This window comes from Grus americana, chromosome 27, assembly GCF_028858705.1.
Source record: "Grus americana isolate bGruAme1 chromosome 27, bGruAme1.mat, whole genome shotgun sequence".
NCBI lineage: Eukaryota > Metazoa > Chordata > Aves > Gruiformes > Gruidae > Grus > Grus americana.
In genome coordinates, this window is record NC_072878.1 from 369994 (window position 1) to 389791 (window position 19798).

Below are 19798 nucleotides of genomic sequence, written 5' to 3' on the forward strand. Positions count from 1 at the left end.
CCGCCCCACTGGTCCCTGTGGAGGGGGCGGGGCCTGGGGGCACCCTGGCCCCAGGGCAGAGATAAGATCTGGGACTGGACGGATCTGGGTCCGGGCTGGCGCCAGCAGGGCAGCAGGAGGGGGGTGGTGGGGGAGGTGGGTCCTCTATGGTCTCTCCCTCTGTCCATCTGTCCACCCAATGATGCCTCCATCCATCTGTCCTTCCGGCCGTCTGTACCTCCATCCTATCTCCATCCAGTCATCCATCCATGTCTCCATCCATCCATCCATCCACCCCTCCATCCCTCCATCCATCCATCTGTCCATCCATCCATCTGTCCATCCATCCATATCTCCCTCCATCCTTCCATCCATCCATATCTCCATCCACCTGTCCCTCCATCCCTCCATCCCTCCCTCCAACAATTCATTCCTCTGATGATCCCTCTGTTCCTCCACCCATCCTTCCATCCAATGATCATTCCCTCCCTCCACCCATTCATCCATCCATCCATCCATCCATCCATCCATTCCATCTACTCCTCCATCCAACCACCCATCTGCCCCTCCATCCATCCAACCAGCCTTTCATCCCTCCCTCCAACAATTCATTCCTCTCAAGATCTATCCATCCAATCATCCATCCATCCATCCCTTCATCCATCCAACCCTTCATCCACCCATTCCTCCATCCAACCCTTCATCCAACCAGTCCTTCATCCACCCATTCCTCCATTCTTTTGTCCATCCAACCCTTCATCCACCCATTCCTCCACCCCTTCATCCATCCACCCCTTCATCTGTCCATTCCTCCACCCCTTCATCCATCCCTCCATCCATCCCTTCATCCATCCATTCCTCCCTCCCTCCCTCCCTCCATCTCTCCCTCCATCCTTTCATCCCTCCAACCCTTCATCCATCCAACCCTCCATCCTCCCATTCCTCCACCCCTTCATCCATCCCCCATCCATCCATCTCTCCCTGCATCTGTTCATCCCTCCAACCCTTCATCCATCCAGCTCTCCATCTATCCATCCCTCCATCCAACCCTTCATCCACCCATTCCTCCATCCCTCCATCCCTCCATCCAACCCTTCATCCACCCATTCCTCCACCCAACCCTTCATCCACCCATTCCTCCACCCCTTCCTCCATCCAACCCTTCATCCACCCATTCCTCCATCCCTTCATCCATCCCTCCATCCCTCCATCCATCCATTCTTCCATCCCTTCCTCCATCCATCCATCCATCCATCCATCTCTCCCTGCATCTTTTCATCCCTCCAACCCTTCCTCCATCCAACCCTTCATCCACCCATTCCTCCACCCCTCCATCCCTCCCTCCCCCCCCCCCGCCCTCCCTTCCCCCCCCAGGACCCAACCCTTGGGGCAGGGCCCTGTTTGGGGACACCTGGGTCCCTCTGCTCTCCTGCGCCGGATAATTGGGGCTGGGACAGGGCAGGAGCCTTTTGTTCTCCAGAACAATGGATTGGGGGTGGGGTGGGGTTGGGCAGAGCCCCATGGAGCACCCAGGGTCCTGGTGTCCGGGTAAGTGGGGAGGGGGGACAACCAGGCGTTTTGGGGTGACACCCCAAATGTCCCCGAGGACACCCCCAACCCCCCCACCCCCCCAACAGGGACCCAGGCACCGGGGACCCCCCCCAGCCCCCCCAAAGGGACCAAGGCACCGAGGGGACCCCCCCTCAGCCCCCCCAGAGGGACCCAGACATCCGAGGACTCCCCCCCCCCAGCCCCCCCAAAGGGACCGAGACATCAGGGACCCCCCCCAGCCCCCCCAAAAGGACTCAGACATCGGGGACACCCCTCCAGCCCCCCCAAAGGGACCCAGACATCGGGGACACCCCCCAGCCCCCCCAAAGGGACTCAGACATCGGGGACCCCCCCCAGCCCCCCAAACGAGACCCAGACATCCGAGGACCCCCCCCCCAGCTCCCCCCCGGCGGGACCCAGGCACCAGGGAAACCCCCCCAGCCCCCCAAAAGGGACCCAGACATCCGAGGACCCCCCCCAGCCCCCCCCAAAGGGACTGAGACATCGGGGACCCCCCCAGCCCCCCCCAAAGGGACCCAGACACCCGGAGACCCCCTCTCCCTCCCCTTCCCCCCCCCCCAAGGGACCCTGGCACCCAAGCACCTCCCCCCCCCCCAAAAAAGGGACCCAAGTGCCCCCCCCCCCAATCAACCTGCCCTGGGGGTCCCACCGCGACACCCCGGGTCCCCCCCACCCCATCACCCCCCTCCCTTCCCTGGGGGTGGGGGGTGGGGGGGTGGTCCCAGCCATCCCCCAAAAGGACCCAGGCATCCAGGGGACCCCCCCCCCCACCCCCCCCAAAAAGGGACTAATTATGGGTCAGCCCCTCCCCCCCCCGCCGTTAATTGCTGAGTAAATGAGCGGGCGGCACCGGGGCACCACGGCCCGCAGAGACGTTAACGAGGGACCCCGGATGCTGGGGTGACCCCCACCCCCCCCCCCGGATGCATGGGACACCCCCCTCCCCCCCCCCCCAGGATCTCTGGGGTCCCTCCCTGGATCTCTGGGACCCCCCCCAGATCACTGGGACCCCCCCTTTCCCGAATTCCTGGGGACACCCCCCCCCCCGGATCCCTGGGACCCCCCCCGGATCTCTGGGCCCCCCCCCAGACCCCTGGGACCCCCCCCCATTCCCGGGAACCCCCCCGGATCCCTGGGGTCCCCCCTGGATCTCTGGGGCCCCCCCAGACCCCTGGGACCCCCCCCATTCCCGGGACACACCCCCCCCGGATCCCTGGGGTCCCCCCTGGATCTCTGGGGCCCCCCCAGACCCCTGGGACCCCCCCCATTCCTGGGTTCCCCCCCCTGGATCCATGGGGTCCCCCCAGATAGCTGAGACCCCCCCTGAACACCTGGGACCGCCCCCCCCCGATACCTGGGGTCCCCCCTGGATCCCTGGGACCCCCCCAGATACCTGGGACACGCCCCCCTCCCCCCCAATCCCTGGGACCCCGAAATGCTCCATGCCCAGACACCTGGGTCCCCCCCTTTCCAACACCCGGATGGGGGTCCCTGGGGGGGGGTTGAGGGGTCCCTGGGGTGATTTTGGGGTTCCCTGGGGTGGTTTTGGGGTTCCCTGGGGTGGTTTTGGGGGTTTCCAGGGGGCATTTGGGGGAACCCTGGAGGGATTTAGGGGCTGAGGGGGTCCCAGGGGGGTGTTGGAGAGTCCCCCGGGAGGTTTTGGGGTTCCCTGGGGTGATTTTGGGGTTCCCTGGGATGGTTTTTGGGGTTTCTGGGGGGATTTGGGGGCACCCTGGAGGGATTTGGGGGCTGAGGGGGTCCCAGGGGGGTGTTGGAGAGTCCCCCGGGAGGTTTTGGGGGTCCCTGGGGGGGTTAAGGGGTCCCTGGGGTGATTTTGGGGTTCCCTGGGGTGATTTTGGGGTTCCCTGGGATGGTTTTGGGGGTTTCCAGGGGGGATTTGGGGGAACCCTGGAGGGATTTGGGGGCTGAGGGGGTCCCAGGGGGGTGTTGGAGAGTCCCCCAGGAGGTTTTGGGGGTCCCTGGGGGGGTTAAGGGGTCCCTGGGGTGGTTTTGGCGTTCCCTGGAGTGGTTTTGAGGTTCCCAGTGGGGATTTGGGGATCCCCTGACGATTTGGGGGTGCCAGGGGGGATTTAAGGGGTCCCATGGGGGGGTTGGGTGTTGGAGAGTCCCTGGGGTGGTTTCGGGGGTGTCTGGAGCAGTTTGGGGGGGTCCCTGGGGGGTTTAGGGGGAGACTTGGAGGGTCCCCGGCGGGGGCTGGGGGTCCCTGGAGTGGTTTTGGGGGGACTTCAGGGTGTTTTGGGGGCACCCCAGGATTTTTTTGGGGGGGGTCAGAGAAAAGCACCGGGGTAGAAACCCTTTTTGGGTTTTTTTCCCTATTTTTTATTTTATTTCATTTTTTAAATTTTTTTTTAATTATTTTTTCCTGTGCCTGTATGCGGAAAGGAGCCGGGGAGCTGCTGAGAATTGGGGGAAAAAACGGGGATTTTGGGTCTGCCGTGAAAGGAATTGCCCCTCTTGGGTTGGGGTCCCCCCAAAATACCCCAGAACCCCCCTGGATTCCCCAATTCCTCTGGGATTCTCCATCCCGTACTCCCCCCCCCCCCCAACACCCCGATATCCCCCGGGATGCTCCAGTTGGGGTCCCCCCCAAAATACCCCAGAACCCCCCAGATTCCCCACCCCGTACCCCCCCGACACCCCAATTCCCCCCAGATTCCCCACCCCGTACCCCTCTGAACCCCAATTTTCCCCAGATTCCCCACCCCGTACCCCCCCGACACCCCAATTCCCCCCAGATTCCCCACCCCGTACCCCCCCGACACCCCAATTCCCCCCAGATTCCCCACCCTGTATCCCCTCCCCGACACCCCGATATCCCCCGGGATGCTCCAGTTGGGGTCCCCCCAAAATACCCCAGAACCCCCCAGATTCCCCACCCCGTACCCCCCCTGACACCCCGATATCCCCTGGGATGCTCCAGTTGGGGTCCCCCCATGATATCCCCCGCCCCCCCAAAGATCGGCATCTCCCCATGACATCCCCCATTCTCGGGGAGGGGTGGTGGGTGGGGGGGGTCCCCCCACTCTCAGGGGGGCAAGCAGATCCTCCGACCACCCTGCACCCCACATTCCCCCCCCGGCGAGCAGTGACCATCGTCGCAGATTAGGGCGCCGTACAGGTAGCAGGTGCAATTCCGGCTGCAGTTGTCCACCAAGAAGTTCTCAAGAACCTCCAAAACCAAAAAAAAAACCCCAACCCCTTAAACCACCGTCTGTCCCCCCCAAAAAAATTTCCCACGACACCCCCTTATTTCCGCACCCCTCCTCACCTGGGTGTATCGTCCATCCTGGAAGCAACCGCAGGTGCTCGAGAAGATGCAACCGTCACCATCGGTGAAGAAACCCTGGGTGCAGCGGCAACCCTCGAAGCAAGGACCGTGGCAGGGCAAGGGTTGGGCGATACGGGCGCAGCTGCCCTCGCAGGAACGGGCGCACAGGGTGTAGAAGCTGTGCTCACCGCAGGGGAGGGCTGGGCGGGGGCAAAAGGGGACACTTGGGTGGTGGTCCCAGCCTTAGGTTGGGATCGTAACCCAGGAAGGGTGGTGGCTTCAGCCCATGGTTGCAGTTCCAGCCCCGTTCCGTGTTGGCAATCCCTTCTCCGTCCCATTTTTGCAATCTGATCTCCATCCCATTTTTGCAATCCCATCCCATGGTTGCAATCCCACCTCCATCCCATGGTTGCAATCCCATCCCATGGTTGCAATCCCATCTCCATCCCATCTTTGTAATCCCATCCCATATTTGCAGTCCCATTCCTTGGTTGCAATCCCATCCCATGGTTGCACTCTCATCCCCTTTCCATGTTGGCAATCCCATCTCCATCCCATGTTGGCAATCCCATCTCCATCCCATCTTTGCGATCCTATCCCATGGTTGCAATCCCATCTCCATCCCGTGGTTGCAATCCCATCCCATGGTTGCAATCCCATCCCATATTTGCAGTCCCATTCCTTGGTTGCAATCCCATCCCACGGTTGCACTCTCATCCCCTTTCCATGTTGGCAATCCCATCTCCATCCCATGTTGGCAATCCCATCTCCATCCCATGGTCGCAATCCCATCTCCCCCACCTTTGCCACCCGGTGAAGATACTCACGACAGAAGCTCTTTGTCCTCCAGACCTTCACCGTAGCTCCAGCCTCCTGGCAGGCCGCGGTGTAGGCTTGCAGACTCCGGCACAGGGTGTCCATGGCCCCGGCGGTGAGGACCATCTCCTGGAGGCAGTGCTCGAAGAAGTCCTCAGGGCCAACCTGCACGTGGCAGCTGCTGAAAGGTCCTGATGTCACCACCATCATCCCACATGAGTTCTCTGCATGGTAAGGCCTGGTGGCATCCGGTGGGTGGACAACACACATTTCACAGATGTCTGAGCAGGTTATGGATTCATCTGGCACCTTCCAGGCCACCACCAGCTCCTGGGTCCCTTTGACCCGGGTGCCGTTGGGTCCCATGAAATCGTTGTCACTGTTGCCGTCAAAGTCACCGCAGAGGCCGGACATCCGCCCCGCGTAGGTGCTGGGGACGGTGACCAAGAGGATGGCGGTGGCGGCGTAGACAAGCCGGTGGCCCAAGGCCATTTGAAGGACAATGTTGTTTCCTTCTTGAGTCACCCAGGTCTTCCCATCGTCCAGCGATAGTGGTAAGGTGCGAGTCTCCCCGTCCACCTGCGGGCAAGGGAGGAAGGAGATGGAGGAGGTGAGATGTCCTCCCACCTTGCCCCATCACCCTTGGGTGCACCCACGGTGATGGATGAGGTGCACCACCCAACGTATGTCCCTCTGGAGCCCACAGATCCCACCCTACCACCTTATCCGGCATTTTTTTCTGATGGATAAACCCAGTTTTGGTTGGGTGATGGGTTCATTCTCCGGCAGAGAGATTGGGTTGGAGGCAGAGGGAATGGAGAAATCGTGGCAGAAGGTGGTGGAGAGAAAGGAGGATGAGGGCCAGGAGAGACATTTTTGGGAGAGGAAGAGGAGAAAAAGGATCTTGGAGAGCTTTTAGGGGAGATGAGAGAAGAACAAGGATCCTGGAAAACTTTTTAGAAGAGATGAAGAAGAAAAGAAGGATCTTGGACAAGTTTTTTGGGAAGATAAAAGAAGAAAGATCTCAGAGAGCTTTTTAGAGGAGATAAGAGAAGAAGGAGGATCCTGGAGAGCTTTTTAGAAGAGATGAAGAGGATAAAAGGATCTCAAAGAGATTTTTAGGGCTGATAAAGAGGACAAGCAACATCATGGTGCACGGGGTTAGTGGGATCCATCCAAGGGCGACCCATCGGGATGGGGCTATGGGGTTGACCCGATGGTTGCCCACCAAGAAGAGAAACACTCACATCAACTCTCCACGAGCTCCCGCTCTGCATGGTGATCCGGGAGCTCCCGACCGCCACGGCGACACCTCCACCATTTTCCAGCGTCACCTCCAACTCGTGTCCATCCCCTTGGCAAACCTTGGCCAGGACGTAGCGGCAAGAGCCACCGAGGGTGAAATTCAACCCGTCGAAGGTGACCAAGCGCCGGGAACTCAAGAGGACGCAACGACCACGCTGTCCGCCGTGACAACCCCGTACGCCTCTCTCCACCCGACACTCTTCTCCTGAGGAACACGGGGCTGCCCAACACGTCACTGTCCCGTTCGCCGTACAACGGCAGCGCTCGGCGCACCCGTCCTCGGGGTAGAACTCCTCTCCTCGTTGGTAGTAACGTCCCTGGTGGTGACAACCGCAGTCGGGTGGTGGGACGCAACGCTCGCCGCTGAGGACGAAGCCCTCATCGCAGAAACACCCCTCGGTCCTCGGTAGGTTGCAGGTCTCCGAGCAGTTGGGGTGGCCGCACGTGGCGGGGCAAGCGGTGCCGTGGAGCTCGTAGTGCGAGTGCGGAGGGCAGAAGGGCGCTGGAGGGTGGGGCACGAGAAGGAAAGAACGGTTTGGGGTGAGAAAAGGGGGATTTGGGAACCGGCAAGGACACGGGGTGTGGGACTAAGGTGGTGTCCCCAAACCAGCTCAACTCTGCGTATTATTGGGGTTGGGTTGGGTTTTTTTTTGAGGATGGAGGTGGCCGTTGTGGATTTTCCTCCACCAGGGGTCTTCCCATCTCCTTCTTGACCCCAATGATTACCTCAGCTGGAGATCCCCATTCGGGATTGTCCTGCTCTGAGGATGCTCCCATCTCCCTTGTGACCCCAACTTGGATGGAGATGCCTATCCCAGGATTTTTCTACTCCAACTAGGTCGGACGGAGGTCCTTCTCCAGGATTTTCCACCCCTGAGGATCCTCCCATCTCCCTCTTGACCCCAGGTTGGATAGACATCCCTATCCAAGAGTTTTCCTCCTCCAAGAATGATCAGCTTGGATGGAGATGCTTATCCCAGGATTTTCCTACTCCAACTAGGTCGGACAGAGGTCCTTCTCCAGGATTTTCCACCCCTGAGGATCCTCCCATCTCCCTCCTGACCCCAGGTTGGACAGACATCCCTATCCAAGATTCTTCCTCCTCCAAGAATGATCTCACCTCCCTTGTGACCCCAACTTGGATGGAGATGCCTATCCCAGGATTTTCCTACTCCAACTAGGTTGGACGGAGATCCCAATCTGGGATTTATCTCCTCTGCAGATGCTCCCATCTCCCTCTTGACCCCACCTCAGATGGAAACCACTATCCAAAGGTTTTCCTACCCCAACTACATTGGACGGAGATCCAAGTCCAGGGATTTTCCCACTCCCACTGTCTTGGTAAGCCCCTGAGGCCACCTACCACAGAAGGTTTTGGAGCGCCAGGGCTCGAGGACAACCCCAGCCTCCTGGCAGGCAGCGGCGTAGCCCATCACCGCTTGGCAGATGATGGCCTTGTGTCCTCGGAAGATGCAGTAATCGGTGATGCAAGCCTGGAAATAGCTCTCGGGGTCAACCCGGGAGTGACAAGACCGGAATGGCCCCTTAGACCACAGGATGAGCCCACAGTCCTCCTCGCTGGCCCGCTGCTTGTGGTTGATGATGGCCCGGTTGGAGCATCGGTGCGGTGTTGGCCCGCTGCAACCCGGCACCACCGTTGTCACCACCTCGGGGACGTCGTTGTGGGGATCACCATCGAAATTGCCACAGAGGCCGCAGAGAGCCCCAGCGTAGGCGCTGGGGACAGTGACAGCCAAGTGGCTCCGCCCGTCAAAGGAGACGGTCAAGTTGAAGTCGGTGCGCAAGGAGGTGCCCCAACCCCGGCGGACAATGAAGATCTTGCCCTCAGGTAGGATGTGGGGTAGGTTGACCAACAGACCATCAACCTGTGAGGGGACAGGGGTGAGTTATGGGGCTCTCGGTGTGGGGGGAAGCACCCCAAGTGGGGTTGAGCTCGGGGAGGGGTGGCAGCGGTGCTGGCAGAGCTTCAGTGTTTGACCCAAACCTGAAGGTCAACTCCAACCTCAGCCCCAAAGCTCAACCCCAAACCCAGCCTCAACTCCACCCCAACCCTAAACCAAACCCCAATTTTAACCTCAAGTCCAATGCCAACCTCATCCCCGAGCCCAACCCTACCTCAAACCCCAAACCCAACCTCAGTCCAAACCCCAACCTCAAGCCCAAACTCGACATCAGCCACAACATCAACCCCCAAACCAACCCCAACCTCAACCTCCAACACTGTCTCCCACTGTAACCTCAAGGTCAATCCCTTAAACCTAGCCTAGACCCAAACCCTAATCTCAGTCCCGACCTCAACCCAAACTCCGACCGCAGGTCCAACCCTAACCCAAATCTTCACCCCATCCCAAACATCAAGCCCAACCTCAACATTGACCCCACCCTCAACCCAAACCCCAACTCCAGGTCCAACCCTAACCGAAAACTCAACCCCAACATCAACCTCAGCCCCAACTCCAACCCTAAGTCCAAGCCTAGCCCAAATTGTGACCCCATCCCCAACACCAACATCAAGCCCAACCTCAACCTCAACTCCAACCTCAAGTCCAACCCTAACCCAAACCTTCATCCCATCCCAAACATCAAGCCCAACCTCAACACTGACCCCAGCCTCAACCCAAACCTCAACTCCAGGTCCAACCCTAACCCAAAACTCCACCCCAACTCCAACCCTAACCCAAACCTTCACCCCAACCCAAACCCCAACATCGACCTCAACCCAAACTCCAACCCTAAATCCAACCCTAACCCAAAACTCCACCCCAACCCCTCCAACCCCAAACTCAACTCCACCCTCCTTCCCAACCCCGAGCGCCCCCATCCATCTCCCCACACCCATCAGGACCCCACCACCCTCCCGTCACCCCCCAAAACCCCATCGGGGCCCCATGATGGGGTCATCCTCACCATGACCTTCCCCCGGAAGTTGTGGCTGAAGGTAACGTTGTACCCATAGACGATGACCTGGACCGAGCGGGTGAAGGTGCTGCCATACAGCCCCTGCCCCTTGTTCTGCACCAACACCTGGAAGCCCACCAGCCCCTTGCTCGCCTCGCACACCCTGGTGAACTCGTACAGGCAGCTGCCTGCAAAATTATAGCGCTGCCCATCGTAGGTGACATAATTCTTGTCCCTCCCGGAGCTGCACGTCCGGTAGCTCTCGGGGTAACACCCGGTGACCCCCTTCTCCACCGCGCACCGCTGGCCCCTACGGCATCCGTCCTTCTTGCACCGAACCCGCTGCACCTCAGGGTCGCAGACGCAACTGCGGGTGCAACCGTCGCCCTCCCAGAATTGTTCCCCGGGGGCGTAACGGTGGCCGGCGTGGTGGCAACCGCAAGCCACCGCCGCTGCCGCGCAGCTGCCGTTGAGGAGCGCGAAGCCCTGGACGCACTCGCAGGTCTCCTGGCAGGGCGTCGAGCAATTTTCGGGGCCGTCGAGGTGGGTGCAAGTCCGGGGGCAGCCGCAGGGGTTGTAGCGGCTGTTTTCCGGGCAGCGCGGGGCTGCGGGCGGGAGGAGAGACGTGATTTAAGGTCCATTGCAAATCCTCAGCCCAGTAGCAACCTGGGCGTTGCAAATTCCGATCCCAGTGCAACGTCTGCGGTGCAACCCCCAAATCCCAGTGCGACTCTCGCATTGCGAACCCCGCGCGTCGCAAACCCTGCATCCCAGCGCAGCCTGTGTGCTGCAAACCCCAGATCTCAGCCCAGTGTCTGCACCGCAAACCCCCAAATCCCACTGCAAACCCCCAAATCCTGGTGCAAACCCCAATTCCAGTGCAAACCCTGATCTTGGTGCAACACGTGCGTTGCAAACCCCAAATCCCGGTGCAAATCCCGATCCCCGTGCAACGTCTACATTGCAAACCCCAAATCCCAGTGCAAACCCTGATCCTGGTGCAACACGTGCGTTGCAACCCCCAAATCCCTCTGCAACCCCCAAATCCCCGTGCAAACCCTGATCCTGGTGCAACACGTGCATTGCAAACCCCAAATCCTGGTGCAAACCCCAATCCCTGTGCAACCCCCAAATCCCAGTGCAAACCCTGATCCCTGTGCAACATGTGCATTGCAACCCCCAAATCCCAGTGCAAACCCTGATCCCCGTGCAACATGTGCATTGCAACCCCCAAATCCCGGTGCCCACCCCCAATTCCAGTGCAAACCCTGATCCTGGTGCGACACGTGCGTTGCAAACCCCAAATCCCGGTGCAAATCCCGATCCCCGTGCAATGTCTACATTGCAAACTCCAAATCCCGGTGCAAACTCCAAATCCCGGTGCAAACCCCAAATCCCAGTGCAAACCCCAATCCCTGTACAACACGTGCATTGCAACCCCCAAATCCCGGTGCAAACCCCGATCCCCGTGCAACGCCTGCATTGCAACCCCCAAATCCCAGTGCAAACCCCGATCCCCATGCAACGCCTGCATTGCAACCCCCCCCCCCGCCCCCGTCCCCCCTATCCCAGCGCGCGCCCCGAATCCCAGACCTTTGCAAACCGCACCCCCCCCTCCCCTCCCGGCTCCCCCCACTCACCGCACCCCTCCTCCTTCCGCCAGTCGGGCAGTTGCACGCCCCTCTCCTTGCACGCCGCCGCGTACTTCTCCAAGGCCCGGCAAACGCTTTCGTTGTTGCACGGTTCCCCCGTGCAAGCCTCCAGGTACCCCCAAGGATCCAACACCCCCCGGCACACCCCAAAAAGTTTCCCCCTGCCCAAAAGCTCGCGGTCGCTTTCGGTGCCGTCGGAAGAGGCAAAATCGCCGCCGGCGTCGCCGCAGACGCCGCAGAGGTCATCGGCGAAGGCGCCGGGGACGGTGACGTTGACGGCACCTCGCCAGTCGTAGGACACGCGTAAGGAGAAGTCGGTCTCGAGCAGCAGCGCGGCGCCGCGCCGCGCCGCTAGGACACGAGCCCCGTGCAACGCCACCGGCAGCGAGAAGCTCCGGTTGTTCACCTGCAAACAAGCGCGTGCGAGGGTACACAAGAGCACGCCGCCGCCAGCTCCCGACCGCGTTTCGCACGCCCCTGGCGAGCGTCGGCGGGCCCGAGCGCGCCGTTTGGCGATGGGCTGCGTGCAAGTGGGTTGCACGCACGGGGAGGAGCCCGGATGAGCGTGCAAGAGCCCGCATGAGCGCGCGTGGGGGCGAAGTCGCGTGCGACGGCGAGAAATTGCACGCGAGAGCCTGCGGTAGCGTTGAAGATGGCGCGGTTGCGTGCACGAGTCTGCGCTGGCGTGCAAGAACGTGCACGGGAGCGCCGTGCGAGAGGGTGCATTAGCGTGCAAGGGCGCGCGGTCATGCGCGGCAGCGACGGAGTGAGTGCAAGAGCATGCGCGCACGTGCAAGAGCATGCGCGCACGTGCAAGAGCATGTGGCCACGTGCAAAAGCGTGCACGGGCGTGCAAGAGCTGTTGTTAGCATGCAAGAGGGTCCCGCCATGTGCAAAAGCACACGATTGCGTGCAAGAGTGTGCTTCAGCGCGCAGGAGCACGCACACGGGCGCAAGAGCAAGTACAAGCATGCACGAGTGCGCCGTCAGGCACAAAAGCAATAAATTGCACACGAGAGCACGCCCACACGTGCACGAGCATGCAAATACGTGCAAGAGCGTAAAGCCACATGCAGCCACATGCATGAGTGTGCAGCCACGTGGCACGAGCGCACAGCCACATGCATGAGTGTGCAGCCACGTGGCACGAGCGCGCAGCCACATGCACGAGCACGCAGCGATGTGCAAGAGCAAGCAGCCACGTGGCACGAGCGTGCAGCCACGTGGCACGAGCGTGCAGCCAAGTGCAAGAGCACGCAGCCACGTGGCACGAGCAAGCAGCCACGTGCAAGAGCAAGCAGCCACGTGCACGAGCATGCAGCGAAGTGCACGAGTGCGCAGCCACATGCACAAGCGCGCAGCCACGTGCGCAAGCGCGCAGCCACGTGCACGAGCAAACAGCCACGTGCACAAGCACGCAGCCAAGTGGAAGAGCACGCAGCCAAGTGCAAGAGCAAGCAGCCACGTGCACGAGCATGCAGCCAAGTGGAAGAGCACGCAGCCACGTGGCACAAGCACGCAGCCACGTGCATGAGCGTGCAGCGGAGTGCACGAGCGCGCAGCCATGTGCAAGGAGAGCGCGCAGAGGCTTGCGACAGCCTGCAGTAGCGTGCAAGAATGTGCGTCAGCGTGCAAAAGCGCCCTTCAGGCCCCTCCCCCCAACCCCCCACCCCACCCCCTTCGCCCCCCCACCCCCACCCCCCCCCCCCGAACCCCCCTCACCTGGACCAACCCCTCCTCGCCCCGCACGGCGGCCACGGTGACGTCGTAGACGCGGACGAAGAGGGAGGCGACGCCGGCGGCGAGCACCGTGGCCTCCACGCTGAAATCGGGGAGGGAAGGGTCGGGATTACAGATCCGGGTGACGACGTAACGACGCGGGCCGGGTAAGGCGAAGGCGACGCCGCGAAAAGTGCGAACGCCGGCTCGCAGCCGGCACGTGGCGTCGGCCACGGCATCGCAGCGGGGGCGGCACGAGGAGACGCGACGACGCTCGCCGGGGCGGCAGAAGAATCCGCGGCACGGGTCGGGGTTGTCTGGGGGGGGCGGAAGGAAAAGGGGGGCATAGGGGGTGTGAAAAATGGGTGTAACCGGGAGGGACCGTAGCACACCCCCCGCCCCCCCAAATCCCCGCTGCACCCCGAGGAGCGTGCGAGACTGAGATTGCACCCCGAAGGGGCGTGCGACACCCAGCGTTGCACCCCAAGGAGCGTGCGACGCTACCGTTGTACCCCGAGGAGTGTGCAACACCCACCACTGCACCCCGAGGAGCGTGCGAGACTGAGATTGCACCCCGAAGGGGCGTGCGACACCCAGCGTTGCACCCCGAGGAGCGTGCGACGCTACCGTTGTACCCCGAGGAGTGTGCAACACCCACCACTGCACCCCGAGGAGCATGCGACACCACTGTTGCACCCCGAGGAGCGTGTGACACCACCATCGCCCCCTAAGCAGCGTGCGCCACCACCGTTGCACCCTCAGGAGTGTGCCACACCACCATTAGTCCCCAGGGAGCGTGCGACACCACTATTGCACCCCAAGGAGCGTTCAACATCATCGTTGCACTCCGAGGAGCGTGCAACACCCACCACTGCACCCCGAGGAGCATGCGACAGCACCGCTGCACCCTGAGGTGCGTGCGATGAGGAGGTTGCACCCCCAAGGAGCAGTGCAAGGCTTGCTTTGCACGCTGAAGGAGTGTGCGATACTGAGATGGTGCCCCAAAGGTGTGTGCAACACCACCGTTGCACCCTCAGGAGCGTGCAATACCCACCACTGCACCCTGAGGAGCGTGCAACGCCACCATCGCCCCCTAAGCAGCGTGCGCCACCACCGTTGCACCCTCAGGAGCGTGCCACACCACCATTAGTCCCAGGGAGTGTGCAACACCACCACTGCACCCCAAGGAGCGTTCAACATCATCGTTGCACCCCGAGGAGCGTGCAACGCCATCATTGCACCATGAGCAGTGTAGAAAACTGCATTTGCACACCAAGGAGCATGTAACACCAGCATTGCACCCCGAGGAGTGTGCAACACCACCACTGCACCCTGAGGAGCGTGCAACACCACCACTGCACCCCGAGGAGCGTGTGACACCATCATTGCACCCTGTGAAGTGTGCAACACCACCATTGCACCCCGAGGAGCGTGCGACACCACCATTGCACCCCAAGGAGCGTTCAACATCATTGTTGCACCCCAAGGAGTGTGTGACACCACCACTGCACCCCGAGGAGCATGCGACACCACCACTGCACCCCGAGGAGTGTGCAACACCCACCACTGCACCCCGAGGAGCGTGCGACACCATCATTGCACCCTGCAAAGCGTGCAACACCACCATTGCACCCTGAGGAGTGTGCAACACCACCACTGCACCCCGAGGAGCGTGCGACCACCCCCCAGCGGTCACATGCTCAGTCAACGTGCGACACGCCCCGCTCACCGCACTCGCACACCGCCCGGCTCCCGGCGTCGCCGTCGCCCCATCCGACGCCGTAGCTCAACACCGCGAAGGTGCCGTCGGCTCGTCGCAACCGTCGGTAACCGCCGGCGTCGCCCATCGCCACCTCCCGCCACCAAAATTCACCGCCGGGCAACCGCCGCCAACCGCCGCCGCCCAACGGTCGCCCGTCTACCGCGACGTCCGCCGCGATGTCCGTCGTCACCAACACGACGGTCGCACCGGGACGGACGCGGATGAGGTAAGAACGGCAAAATTTTCCCAGGGGCGCCACGGCCGCCATGAAAGGCGACGCGCCGGCGTGGAAGTAGTAGACGGCGACGTCGGAGGCGGCGAACACGGCGGCGGCGTGCGCCGGCGGCAAAGCCACGGGTAAGACGTCGCCGGCGCGCACGGTCGCCCACGCGGCGCCGGCGGAGGTGACGTAACGGAGGCGGGTGGCCCTCGCGGCGAGGACGTAGGCGACGGCGACGCGGTTTCGCTCGGCGCCCAGGCGCGCCACGACGAATCGACGGCCCCAGAGAGGCGGAGGTCGCTTGACAGCGCGGTCGGGCGCGGTGACGTCGAGGTGGGAGGATGAGACGCGTAGGGCGTTGAGTTTGGGGGTGATCCGGAAAGGCGGGGAGTCGGCGGGGAGGTGGGAGGGCGGTCGGTTCCGCGCGACGGCGTGGACGCGGTGAGGTGCGGTCGGGGGGTCGGGGGAGGCTGCGAGGGGGGGGGGAAGATTTGGGGGTCGGTTGGGGGGAAAAAAAAAAGGGGGTGCAAAAAAAGGGGGGGCAGAAAAAGGGGGTGCAAAAAAGGGGGTGTAAAAGGGGGTGCAAGAGCGCGGTGCAAAAAGGGGGGGTGCAAAAAGGGGGGGCAAGAGCAGGGTGCAGGAAGGGGGGTGCAAAAAAAGGGGGTGCAAGAGCAGGGTGCAAAATGGGGGTGCAAAAAGGGGGTGCAAAAAGGGGGTGCAAAAAGGGGGGGCAAAAACAGGGGGGCGAAAAGGGGGTGCAAGAGCAGGGTGCAAGAAGGGGGTGCAAAAAAAGGGGGGGTGCAAAAAAGGGGGTGCAGAAAGGCGGGGTGAAAAGGGGGTGCAAGAGCAGGGTGCAAGAAGGGGGTGCAAAAAAAGGGGGGGTGCAAAAAGGGGGTGCAAAAGGGGGGACAAGAGCAGGGCGCAAGAAGGGGGTGCAAAAAAAGGGGGTACAAAAAAAGGGGTGCAAAAAAGGGGATGCAAGAAAAGCGGGTGCAAAAAGGGGGGGCAAAAAAGGGGGTGCAAGAGCAGGGTGCAAAAAAAGGGGGGTGCAAAAAGGGGGGGCGAAAGGGGGGGCAAGAGTAGGGTGCAAGAAGGGGGTGCAAAAAAAGGGGGTGCAAGAGCAGGGTGCAAAAAGGGGGGGCAAAAAAGGGGGGTGCAAAAAGGGGGTGCAAAAAGGGGGCGCAAGAGCAGGGTGCAAGAAGGGGAGTGCAGAGAAAGGGGGTGCAAAAAGGGGGGGCAAGAGCAGGGTGCAAAAAGGGGGTGCAAAAAGGGGGTGCAAAAGGGGGGACAAGAGCAGGGTGGAAGAAGGGGGGTGCAAAAAAAGGGGGTGCAAGAGCGGGGTACAAGAGCGGGGTGCAAAAAGGGGATGCAAGAAAAGGGGGTGCAAAAAGGGGGGACAAGAGCAGGGTGCAAGAAGGGGGTGCAAAAAAAGGGGGTGCAAAAAGGGAGGGCAAAAAAGGGGGTGCAAGAGCAGGGTGCAAAAAAGGGGGGGTGCAAAAAGGGGGGGGCGAAAGGGGGGGCAAGAGTAGGGTGCAAGAAGGGGGTGCAAAAAAAGGGGGTGCAAGAGCAGGGTGCAAAAAGGGGGGCAAGAAAAGGGGCGTGCAAAAAGGGGGTGCAAAAAGGGGGTGCAAAAAGTGGGGGTGCAAGAGCAGGGTGCAGGAAGGGGAGTGCAGAGAAAGGGGGTGCAAAAAGGGGGGTGCAAAAAAGGGGGTGCAAGAACAGGGTGCAAAAAGGGGGTGCAAGAAAAGGGGGTGTAAAAAGGGGGTGCAAGAGCACGGTGCAAAAAAGGGGGGTGCAAAAAGGGGGGGCAAAAAGGGGGGGGTGCAAGAACAGGGTGCAAAAAAAGGGGGGGGTGCAAAAATGGGGGTGCAAGCATGCGCGAGACATCAGCATACATCAGCATACATCAGCATACATTAGCATACATTAGCATACATTACCGTGGCCGAGCGCGGCAGCAGATGGCAGCAGCGAAACGAGAGGGCGAACACGGGGGGCTCCCCCCCCCCCCCAAAAAAAGGGGACCCAGATATCTGGGGGACCCCCCCCCCAGTCCAGGCCCCCCCCCCCAACACTTACGTCCCAGTAAGACCAGTGCGACCCCCACCAGTAACTTCACGACCGTCCCCATCGTGGCTGTAAAAAAGGGGGGGTTCGGGGGGGGGGGGGGTGTCCCCAGATTCCTGGGGGGGGGGGTGTCCCCGGATTTCTGGGTGCCCCCTGAAATCTGGGGGAGCCGGATGACGGGGTGCCCCCCCCCGGATGCCTGGGTGCCCCCTGCATGGAGGGGGGGGGGTCTGCGTGGATGCCTGGGTGCCCCCCCAAACACCTGGGTGCCCCCTGAAATACCTGGGTCCCTCCCAGCTATATGGGTGCTCCCCCAAAATATGTGGGTCCCCCCCCCAGATACCTGGGTACCCCCAAAACCTGGGTACGCCCAAACACCTGGGTCCCCCCCAGATACGCGGGTGCCCCTCATACACCTGGGTACCCCCAAACCCATGGGTGCCCCCCCAAACATCTGGGTGCCCCCCCAAATTCCTGGGTGCCCCTCATATACCTGGGTACCCCCAAAACCCCTGGGTGCCCCCCCCAAATTCCTGGGCCCCCCAAGATACCTGGGTGCCCCTCATACACCTGGGTACCCCCAAACCCCTGAGTACCCCCCACAACCCCTGGGTACCCCCAAACCCTTGGGTACCCCCAAAACCCCTGGGTGCCCCCAAACCCCTGGGTACCCCCTAACACCTGGGTACCCCCAAAACCCCTGGGTGCCCCCCAAAACCCCTGGGTACCCCCCACAATCCCTGGGTACCCCCCAAGATACCTGGGTGCCCCTCATATACCTGGGTACCCCCAAAACCCCTGGGTACCCCAAAACCCCTGGGTGCCCCCAAACACCTGGGTGCCCCCCAAGATACCTGGGTGCCCCCAAACCCCTGGGTACCCCAAAACCCCTGGGTACCCCAAAACCCTGGGTACCCCCCAAGATACCTGGGTGCCCCCAAACCCCTGGGTACCCCCAAACACCTGGGTACCCCAAAACCCCTGGGTGCCCCCAAACCCCTGGGTACCCCCAAACCCCTTGGTGCCCCCCCAAAACCCCTGGGTACCCCAAAACCCCTGGGTGCCCCCCCAAAACCCCTGGGTGCCCCCCCAAACCCCTGGGTACCCCCAAACCCCTGGGTACCCCCAAACACCTGGGTGCCCCAAAACCCCTGGGTGCCCCCAAACCCCTGGGTACCCCCAAACCCCTGGGTGCCCCCCCAAACCCCTGGGTACCCCAAAACCCCTGGGTGCCCCCCCAAAACCCCTGGGTACCCCCAAACACCTGGGTGCCCCCCAAGATACCTGGGTGCCCCCAAACCCCTGGGTACCCCCAAACACCTGGGTGCCCCCCCAAACCCCTGGGTACCCCAAACCCCTGGGTACCCCCAAACACCTGGGTGCCCCAAAACCCCTGGGTGCCCCCAAAACCCCTGGGTGCCCCCAAACACCTGGGTGCCCCCCAAGATACCTGGGTGCCCCCAAACCCCTGGGTACCCCAAAACCCCTGGGTGCCCCCCCAAAACCCCTGGGTACCACAAAACCCCTGGGTGCCCCAAAACCCCTGGGTGCCCCCTAACACCTGGGTGCCCCCCCAAACCCCTGGGTACCCCAAAACCCCTGGGTACCCCCAAACACCTGGGTGCCCCCCCAAAACCCCTGGGTACCCCCAAATCCCTGGGTACCCCAAAACCCCTGGGTGCCCCCAAACCCCTGGGTACCCCCTAACACCTGGGTGCCCCCCCAAACCCCTGGGTACCCCAAACCCCTGGGTACCCCCAAACCCCTGGGTGCCCCCCCAAAACCCCTGGGTACCCCCAAACACCTGGGTGCCCCCCCAAGATACCTGGGTGCCCCCAAACCCCTGGGTGCCCCCAAAACCCCTGGGTGCCCCCCCAAAACCCCCGCAGGAGCGTTACCACGCAGCACCCAGCCGGCAGTTGACCCGTTGGGCGCTCGCGGCCGGATTGAGCGCGGCAGGGAGCACCCATGGGTGCTGCCACCCAAGGTGATTTCATCGCAACCTGGCCGGGCGCCAGCGTCCCCCGTGGCCGGGAACCGACGCGGGCAGATACCGGGGTGGGTGGGGGGGACACACGACACCCAGAAATCCGGGAGAACCCAGAGATGGGTGCGACGAGGGGTCTGGGGGGGACCCAGGGGGGTTTGGGGGGACCCAGGGGTCTAGGGGGGACCCAGGGGGTTTGGGGGGACCCAGGCATCTGGGGGGGGGACACACACAACCCAGCTATGTGGGACAATTTGTGTTTGCACCCAGACTGGGTTATTTCTCCCCAGTTTTGCATTTGCACCAGGTTTAATCATTGCACTCTTCGTGTTTGCACCCAAAGATGATTTTTTTCTCCCCATTTTCTGCATTTGCACCCGGTTAAATCATTGCACCAGTTGCATTTGCACCCAGACTGGGTTATTTCTCCCCATTTTTGCATTTGCACCAGGTTTAATCATTGCACTCTTTGTTTTTGCACCCAAAGACAATTTTTTTCTCCCCATTTTTG

The 19798-nt window shown here is 61.7% G+C and overlaps 1 protein-coding gene across 1 annotated transcript; it reads right to left on the reverse strand.

Annotated features, from left to right (window-relative positions):
- Positions 1-4497: 4497 nt before the first annotated feature.
- On the reverse strand, positions 4498-19276 carry LOC129197054 (IgGFc-binding protein-like). The gene is made up of 11 exons (XM_054805038.1): positions 19199-19276; positions 17313-17369; positions 14981-15703; positions 13255-13568; positions 11521-11938; positions 9890-10485; positions 8325-8847; positions 6904-7463; positions 5668-6235; positions 4841-5040; positions 4498-4741 (listed from the first exon to the last, which is right to left on the reverse strand). The coding sequence occupies exons 2-11, from the start codon at positions 17362-17364 to the stop codon at positions 4598-4600; spliced, it is 4098 nt and encodes a 1365-aa protein (XP_054661013.1). The 5' UTR covers positions 17365-17369; positions 19199-19276; the 3' UTR covers positions 4498-4597.
- Positions 19277-19798: the final 522 nt, after the last annotated feature.

Coding starts and splice junctions, on each gene's coding strand:
- LOC129197054 (XM_054805038.1), bottom strand. CDS start 17,364: ATGGGGACGGTCGTGAAGTTACTGGTGGGGGTCGCACTGGTCTTACTG. Junction 7,464..8,324: donor GCGCTCCAAAACCTTCTGTG/GTAGGTGGCCTC, acceptor CCCACCCTCCAG/CGCCCTTCTGCCCTCCGCAC. Junction 5,041..5,667: donor GAGGACAAAGAGCTTCTGTC/GTGAGTATCTTC, acceptor GCCCCCGCCCAG/CCCTCCCCTGCGGTGAGCAC.